A 9,503-nucleotide genomic window follows, 5' to 3' on the forward strand; every position below is an offset into this window, starting at 1 on the left:
AACAGCTAACGAATGTTTTGATGACGGTTACGAATATGCTTACAGCTGATGCAGACGGTTTTTCATCAAGGCAAGGAACACCACGCATGCTGGCTTTTATGAAGAAAACGTCACAAATGTATAGATGCTGACATGTTCACTTGGCCACCCGTTTCTCGCCAACCGACAAGGGCGTTGTCACGTGGATTGCCTGAATGGGTCACCTAAAACGTAAGTGGAAGCAGCGCATTTTGCGCTACCTGCGACACGGCTTGAACGTGAGAGTAAAATCTACCGTCCTCAGAACAAGGAACGAGTGACCTCGGCACTTCTTGTGTGCCCTTCATTTGCGCTGTACTCTCCCATGACGCCCCAGTTTATACGAACACAATAGAAGTAGCGTCGCCTTTTCATTTTCTCCGCCTCACTTTTTCCTCAGTGAGACTTCCCAATCGCGGATACAGACGCTCTGTCCTTGTGATTTCAGACACACTTAACAGCTCCTGACTAACAAAACTCCAAGCTCCCTTTGATTACGGCAGCGACAAAAAATGGTGTCGTATTCCGTGATCCCCATCTACTCACGGACTGAAACGCAAACTTGCAGACCGCTTCACACGATATCACGGCAGCGGGGTGCCTTTGCTGAGTGTGTCGATGCTTTTGTCCTTTCCAGAGAGAGCATCGGGAAGATTTCCAGCATGTGGTTGCACGCAGCTAGACAGAAGCTTGGATTGAGGTGGATACTCTTTAAGTGCACACATTCTCTTTCCTTCAGTCCCTCGTCTCTCCGTTGGCTTTTCAGTGAAGAGTGTCCGTGCACAAAATCAACGGTGCCATGGCGAGGGCAGGCACGAGGATCTTTCTTCTCTCTGGAGGGTCGCTGCAAATCGCTCAATGTCTTCTTTGGAAAGGGTACACCCCTGTCCCCGCGTTCGAACAATATCACCAAGCCACGTCTGAAAAACGGCAACAGAGAAAAGCCGACAAACCCGCATAGATTCGTCAAAGGGAAGGCCGATTGTGGGTGGGAAAGACAGGTTTTGAGGCAAGAGAACCATCGACAGAGAAACTGAATGTGATTTGCAGACAACACGCCAAGTGGAACTTCAAGCGCGCCTACGCTGTCAACACTTCCGTCCACAACACGAACTATAGGTGACAACTACAGGAGACGGACCTCCAGACGAGAGCAAAAACACACCACCACACGGGTCATGACGCGGGGCTTGACATGGCTACTTGTTTGCCTGCACACAGCTGTGTAAAGCTACTCATGTTGTTCTATGTCTGTCTAAATCTCTCTACCTGTACCTACAGCTATCTACGTCTATATCTATTTGTATCCAATCTACCTATACCTGTACTTATCGGTATATCTACGTACCTACACCTAGCTTTATTTATTTCTATCGAGATATACATCCCCATACCAACATGCCTCGATACACGTGGCTACCTGTTTGAATCTATATATAAAATCAATTACGTAGTTGTGTAACTCCCTGTGGAGTAGATCCCCGCTCGCTCAGACTGCTTGTCAACAGGTTCCTCGCTGAACGTCTAAAAAGACGCGGAAAGTCGCGTAAGTGTATATACAGTAGGGACGGGGGAAGAATGCATGCTCTGTGCAGCACCTAACCATACGACATACCAAAAATTGATCTGCGAAATGACGGTAGCTTGCGGCTACATTCATCTGCTGAGAAAAAACACACGAACGAAACACACACCGAGATTGGGCATCTTCATTTCATCGCCACAGACTATGCTCAACCCGGTGCCACGCGAATTGTGTTACCCCTTCAACTCGATGTGGGATGCTAGCAAAAGCACAAGAAATGCCGAATTAGATCGAAATGCAAGTAAGCGTCCCGGTCGGGTGTACCGTACACGAGAAGAGAGGTCTCTCTTGCTTCTTCGCAACAGAGAGAAAACTTTCGTTGCGCTTTTCACTTCCATTTTCACCGACTCCGACCCCGCAGAGAAAACACACAAAGTGACCTTCGTTGGCCCTTTTGTGCTCGTGGCCTATCGAGTCGAAAACACCTAAAACATGAACACACTTCCTACTTTGTCTGCAAATCGCACATCAGAGATACAATCACACGCAAATCTCTATGTATCGATACATCCAAAGAACCACATGTTTGCTCACATTAGCATATATGTATGTATGTATATATATATATATATATATATATACCCGGTGTTCTGCGGGGTGCCTCGCTGACAGTTCCAGGACAACCTGAATTCTCGATTAGCCGCAAGTCGCGTGTGTCAATTCAGGAAGATCGCGGGCGCGGTTTGACGACTGACTGCGATTGATCCTCCACGCTATGAATCGTAGGCATGATCGAGCAAAAGCTGGATCTTGAACGATTGTCAAGTGCATTTTTTTGACTGCTTTTCTTCCAGCTCTCTCAAAGCATAAAGCTACCTCCCCAGCCGCTTGCACGTGAAGCAGCAGAAGACAGAGAAAACGTATTAGCGTAGACTCTTTGATTCCAGACCCGTGAGTAAAGACTAGCACCAGAAGCGTACCGTGAGGAGCGGGAGGGAGGCGAACTGCGCGTGGAGCGCATGCAGTGCACTCGGCATTTCCGCTGTTCCCTGCAAAGACAAGCAACATGGCACGAAGTCAGGTTAAAACTTTAGAAAACACAGGCTGCAGACAGACGGCAAAAAAATCCGAAATGGATGAGATGACCAAGCGCCTGCGCATCCAGGACTTCAGAGGGTGCGAAAAACGGCATGTTCCACCAACGCTATTCCTGCCCTTCCACACTGAACCCCGGATCCCTTAGGTTCACACTCATCGATCGGTGTAGCTTGTCCAAACCTCGTCTTCGTTTTCTATATACAGTAATAGAGATCTGTGAAACACGACATGGAGACGTACGGCCAACCTTCACAGAAATATAAATGTATCTACATACGACTATGTACAGGAAGCAGTGCAGTGGTGACTATGTGCACACACGCATCACTGAGGACTACGTGACACGATACCAGAGCAGATAGAGCATGTAATGTACACTCAGCTGCCCTGAAGGCACGGACACTAAAACATGTCGGTGATACGCCTGTTCCTTGATTTGACCAGCGGTAAATTCCACACGCTGTCTTTCAAAATATGACTCCTGTGTAAAAGCACTCGACGACACTTGCGGCAACGCGCTTTGAACCGTTTCTCACGAAAGACAAACAGCTCTGCCGGACCTGCTCTTGATCTAGGTGTGCCTGCTCCTGCAGAATTTCGGCGATCGAAACAGACGCGTCACTTTCTGAGTCGTAGTCCTCTGAAGAGAAACACACGCACAGGGTCGGTGTCAAAAGGAGGACTCGCCGTTGCGTATACAGACCTTGTGTCAAGCAGCTCTCGACAGAGACGCGTCCGCGATGGAGAAGTGAAGCGGGTGCGCTGCCCCCTGCGCTCCATAGCGTTTTCGAGTGTGCTCCTGATCTTCGGCGACAAAGCGACATTCATCTTCGAAGCCAGTGTCCCTCTAAAACATGTAAAAGTGATAGAACCCACGGTGTATTTATTTTCGTGCTGGGACCGCGTGCAACTCGCGGCTCTTTATTCCCCAAGATACCAAATCTCACTTTTTTCTGAATCAGTGTCTATCGTCGCCATGCATGTTGCATTTCGTTTGACCACAGCCTAGACAGGCCACAACTCAACGGCTCTGTAGAGAGAGGCAGTGATGTTCATGTGTAGTTACATATGCAACTGCTCTCAGCCCCCAGTTGTCTCAGCAAATCCTGCTGCACGTTGCCTTTGTATCGCACATCTGTGGTCTTGAAGCTGACGCTTTTTGTGAACCTAGCGTTTTCAGTGGCGCCCCCATTCTCCGGGTTCTGTGGATGAACGTCGCTCGGTAACAAAAACAAGAAGAGGGGCAGCACCCTTCTCCCTGTCGCCACTGGTCTGGGCTGGTTGCCGCCATAAGCGTTTCCTGTCTGTAAAATCGAGTGGCGCTCTTGTTCCATTCTAGAAATCCAGACGGAGGAACCAGGAAAACTGTGAGTGAAACTACGCTATTCACAAATCTAGCGCTATATATATATATATATATATCTGTACATAAATACACATAAATGTGTATTTATAGAATTATATGCTGACTATGCATGTAGCGAGCACCCGGATGCTTTTGTATATCATACATATATATATATATATATATATGTGAACGTGTACGTTGTGTATATCTTCCCGTGTGTACACCCAACTATTCACACAGAGAGGTGTGACGTGTCGCCACCCATATATATATATATATATATATATATATATATACATATATGTTGCGAATTTGTATAATGCGAAGGACACAGGAACGGCGAAGTGAGAAATCAACAGATGCATTTCAGTTCTTTGAGTATCTTTATTTCTCACCCGGTGGCATTTCGCCTGGTCGTTTGAAAATGAGGACCGGGGCGCGTGCTTCAGAGCAAGTAGCCGCCCGCCTGTTTCCTTGATGCTCTGTCTCCCGCCTCCGAGGCGCGCCTACCGCCTCCAACGTCCGTCCATACGATTCAGCCTCCTCCGCGATTCGTTCCGTTCCGTTCGATTCCTGACAGGATGCCTCAGGAGATCCCAAGTGAAGCAGACGGTTCGGTCCAATGAAAATGACTTGCGCAGATTCTCCAGGAAAGTTTTCGAAACTACTGTAGCGCAACAGCATGACGCGCCTGCCGCTTTCTTGTCCAACGCGTCTCTGTCCTGGAAGCATCTCCACTTTCGCTGGCCACCAGACGATTTTTTCTCCACCACGCGTTTCCTCGTCTTCGCTCGCGCGTCCGGCTCTCGCGCCTCCCCCTGAAGAAAGGGAAGATGCTGTCGCTTGCCGTGTGTGTGCTTGTTCTGTGCGTCTCAGGCCCAGGTCAGAAGCAAGCGAGAAAGCGCGTCGTTCCCCTTCATCCGCCTCGCGCAGAGTTGTGCTTGATAGGTTGTCTCCACACTGCGTTCCCCTGCATGCACTCGCGGTGTCAGCCGCCCCCTTCCTCGATTCGTGCTTTATTAGCTCGACGCCTCCTTCCTCGTCTCCACTCGCGATGCTCCAACAGACCTCGATGCGGTCGCCAACCCTCACGTTCCCCACCTTCTCAACGCTGTGCAAATCGCGGATGTCGAGAGGAGAGAGAGAGGAGCTTCCTCGCGTTTGCAAGCCTCCATCAAGAGCGGAAGGTCGCTGACGAAGCGGGGACGAAGAGACCCGTTTTGGAAGTGAACTCGCTGCGTCTCGCTCTTCCGCGGAACCGCCTGAAACGCCCTCCGAAACGGCGTCTGCGTCCCGAGGTGTACGTCCACCTGTGAGGCCAGACGACGTGCTCAGCAGAACCGACAGACGGGAAGAGACAGAAGTCGGAGGAGAGGAAGAAGAGAAGAGAAGTCCTGAATCAGACGAAACACATACTGCCTGTGGCGCTCCTTTCACCTCTTCGGCTGTAAATGCATTTGGAGGAATTCTGGGCGCTTGAGAATCGGAGGAAGATGCACAGGTAGCACCCAGCGACTTTACGTCACATACCCCTCGCACCGCTGTCACTTCTCCATCGCCCTCCTCCTTCCCCTCTTCCGTTCCTGAGATTCCTTTCCTCCCATCTTTCAATCCTGCGGTCTCCTTTGCAGCTTGCTCCGACATTTCTTTTGAGCTGTCGCCTCCACATGTCACGTGCGATGGTGCTCTGTGGTCGCTTCGCGTATTTCGTTCTCTCTTTTCGTTGGAGTTCACAGCTCTTTCGCCGTCGTTCTGCGAGAGTACAGGCTGGGGAGAGGCAGGATCACGAGGCAGAAAAGCGTCCGCGGCACCTGAGGCAGGGTCAAGAGACGCTGCGCACTTCGAGACTAATCTGGTGGCGAACGAAGAGGAACCGGAAGCGCGAAAGGCTTCCAGACTCGCAGAGGGAACCGCGGCGGCAGGAACACTCCTGCCCGGAACTGTCGACGGAGAGGAAGACGAGGAAGAGGAGGAAGAAAAGAAGGAAGATGACTCGGAGGAAGAAGAAGACAACCAGCAAGAAGTGGAGGAGACGACCGAAGCGAAAGCAGAAGAGGACGAAGAGGGGAGAGGAAGAGACGGAGAAGGGGAGTCAGCAACACTCGATCCAGACAAAGAATTGGACTTTGACGGGGAAGCCTCAGTAGAAGCAACAGACAAAGAAATGTGAGTAAAGGATTCAAGTGACGTCACAGAACCGATTCCCTCCGATGCATGCGACCCGCTCTCCAGTCTCCCCTGCATCTCTGCATCCAGCTCTGTCTCTCGTTCTGTCTCAATCTCTGCCTCAATCTCTGCCTCTCTTTGGATCTCTGTCTCTGTCTCCATCCCTCGTTCTGTCTGAGTCTCTTGCTCACATTGGCTCTCAGTCCCTGTCGCCCTTTGAATCTCTGCCTCTCTTTGACTCTCTGTCTCTGTCTCTGTCTCTCGTGCTGTCTGCGTCAGCGCGTCCACTTCTGCATAGGCTGTCCTCTGAGCTACGAGGCCCTCAGGGAGTTCCCAGTTGGGCGGCGAGAGAGTTCGCACGCGTTTGCCTCTGGCAGCACTGGTGGGGAGACACGGAGGCAACGCAAGTGTCTCCCCATACACCGCGCGACGGAGACAGGGCGTGGGTGAGGCCGCCGGAGGTGGTGAAGGGACTGCAGGGACGAAGAGAGGCGAGTCTTCTTCAGGCGACCTTGACGGATTTGAATGCTTTCTTTCTGCGTCAGGTAAAAGACAGGCACTCGCACTGATTTGCCTCTTGCTTGGAGTCAGAAGCTCCGCGAATCTCAGCGCTGGATTAAAAGAAGAACGAGCTGTGAGAAGAGAAAAAGCACTCGAACCGTCCAGCTCGCTCTGCTCGTTCTTTCCTGTTTGCCCCTCCTCCTTATCCGCCTTCCCTTCCTTCTGATGCTTCTCAGTCGTTTGATTCGTCGTTTCCTCCTTTGCTGCGAGAGTCGCTGACACCCCAAAACCGGAAAGACGCTGTCTCTTCTCGCCCTCGAGCCTCGAGTCGGAAGGGAGTTCTTCCGTGCAAAAAGGACGACGGCGTTCAGAGTGGAGACGAATCCTGTCTTGCTGCGCGACTGAGTGTGATCCTGGCAAAGTCTCTTCTGAACGTGTCTCCCCCGGGGCTCGATTGTGTTGTTTTCTTCCATCGGAGGGAAGCCGGTCAGTCTCGCCTTCTCTCTGCATGCACTGGAGAGCTTCGCGGGGCATCACACGCGTCAGCGGCGTGTACCATTTGTCTCTCGTTTCTTCTCTCAATTCACCCCCTTGTGTTTCTCTATCACCTCCTGTGTCTGCCTCTCTCTCCTCTCCCTGCGTGGTCTCTCCCCCTGCATCTTGCGTGTTCCCCAACTCCCGTGCACCAGACAGGAAACGAGGACAAATCTCAGCAGAACCGACAGCAGGGTTGAGCTCTCGCGCGGCGCCGAGTGGGGATCCTGGAGGCGCCGCCGCTGTCCTCAGGATGTCCGCGCAGCTCGTTTGGCATCTGCCATCACAGACAGCATGAGAACAGTTCCCTTCTTCGTAGCCTTCGACTTCTCGTCCGTCACACCCTTTTAATGAAAAACAGCCTCTTAATGAAAAATCTTTACACGCGACAGTTTCTTCAGAACTAGCAAGCTGAACGCTTCCAGCAGCCCCCTGAGTAGGTGACAGCGCCGCGGAGAACGCGAGGTGTCTAGACATCCGTCCTGCTGAGCTGTCCCCCGTTTCCCAACAGCTGACAGGAGAAACCGCCTTTCCACTTGGTGGTTTTCTTCCTCCTCTGCGCACCGATGCGTTCAAGCCAGCATCGCCACTGCAAGAACACTCTGTCTCAGACACACCAGCACAGTGCACGATTCCCTCGTTTTCTTGTCCAGCAGTCGTTCGTCTCTGCTTCGTCGTCTCCGCCTCCTCTTCGCGTCCTGCGCACTCCTCTGTTGCGCCAAACACCACGGAAATGTGTGGGGTTTCAAGATCTGCAGTGCCACCCGTTGTCGCACGCATGCATCGGCTTTCTTCCACGTTTCCGCCTTCTCCGTTTCGCTGAGTTGCAGAGGGAATGGCCTCCACTTCGCAGCCTCCTTTCCAACCTGCCAACCAGCTTGGAGATGCGCTTCCACGCAATCCCGGAACCTCCTGCGCGGGGTGGAGGTACAGTTCGGAGGTCTCGCTGCTCCTTAAATCGCTTGGCAGCCGACCCAGTGTTCGGTCCTTTTCTTCCAGGAGTAGTTCTCGCCGTCCTTCGGTGCTTTTGGTGTTCGCCCCGATTCCATCTTCTTTGCGGGTGTCTTCCTCAGAAACTGACGGACGGGGATACGCAAGAGACACAGTTTCGTCGTCATCCAGAATCGTCCCGACAGACACCCGTTGCCCGCAGACAGGGAAGCCGTCGGTCGCGCATCCAGCTTCCGTCTGCAGAATAGACGCCGAGAAAAAAACGCTCGACACGGCGTCCTCTCCGTCCCCATCCCCCCTTCGCGTTCTCTCCTGACGTCTCTCCAGAGTCCTCTCCAGGTCCGTCAACATCCTCTGTTTTGCACACTGCTCCTTCCCCGCCTCTGGGTGCGTCTGAAGCACCAGCGCTCCGTGCGGCTCGCGGCGCGGCACGCTGCTGCCGAAGACCTCCGCGTTTTTCTTCTCTGCCTCCTTGCAAACACCGCTCGCCACAGTTATCGATTCAGTTCCTCGTCTCTCGAGATGGTGGCGGACGCTTCCGCCTCTCTGAAGGAACCTGGTTTCTTCCCTGACCAACCACGCCTCGCGGACCTTGGGGTCCTCTGCTGTGGGGCATCCGCCTGCGGCCTTCGCGTGACTCGCCTTCTCGTCAGAGCTGCCGTCGCCGAAGAGCGCTTTCCCTTTTTTCTCGCGAACCTCTCTGTCCTGTGGAGAAGCCTTCGGCATGTGAGCGGGACTGTCGTCGTTTGGTTGTGTTTGTGCCTCGTCTCCATGCATCTTTTCTGATCTCTGCAGAAGTCCACGTTCGTCACGACAGCTGTAACTCACCCCCCTGCTGAACTGCTGGAGACAGGTAGAAGAAGTCGGCGGAGAAGGAAGTTTCACAGAGACGAACGTCTCCTCCGCGAGAAGGTCAGCTGCTGCAAACCTGTTGACAGCGAGACGGTCAGTCCGAGCAGCGACGCCCGCTGCACATTCCTGATCTGTGCTTCTTGCGTGGAAAGACTCGCAGCGACACCCGGAGACGACGGAGTGTCCGGGGTCTTCTGACCAGGGTGCATCTGAAGAAAATCGAGGCTGCGCATGCATGCCCACGCTCCCGTCGAGTTTTATCTGGATTCCGTCTTCGCCTTCGCCCGCGCAGAAGGAAGATGGTAGAGGAAACGCGACAGCGACGGATGGGGTGCTCGAGGTGGAGAGGGAGCTGGAGAGACGACGCTCACGGGAAGAAGGCCCGCCGGTGACATCACGGCCTGGAGAGAGTGTCTTGTCACCGGAGAAATCCGCATTGTTAAGTGACAAAGAACAACCGCCATCCACCCTCGGTTCACCCTGTCCGGGTGGAGTTGGCAAGTCCGACAT

At 52.8% G+C, this 9,503-nt stretch overlaps 1 protein-coding gene across 1 annotated transcript; it reads right to left on the bottom strand.

The window, feature by feature from the left end:
- Positions 1 to 144: 144 nt before the first annotated feature.
- On the bottom strand, positions 145 to 9,503 carry TGME49_270230 (hypothetical protein; the record flags this gene model as incomplete). Its single annotated transcript, XM_002365658.1, has 5 exons — positions 145 to 938; positions 1,634 to 1,681; positions 2,524 to 2,592; positions 3,202 to 3,281; positions 4,385 to 9,503. The coding sequence occupies 5 exons, from the start codon at positions 9,501 to 9,503 to the stop codon at positions 807 to 809; spliced, it is 5,448 nt and encodes a 1,815-aa protein (XP_002365699.1). The 3' UTR covers positions 145 to 806.

Source organism: Toxoplasma gondii, chromosome VIII, assembly GCF_000006565.2.
Source record: "Toxoplasma gondii ME49 chromosome VIII, whole genome shotgun sequence".
NCBI classification, from domain to species: domain Eukaryota; phylum Apicomplexa; class Conoidasida; order Eucoccidiorida; family Sarcocystidae; genus Toxoplasma; species Toxoplasma gondii.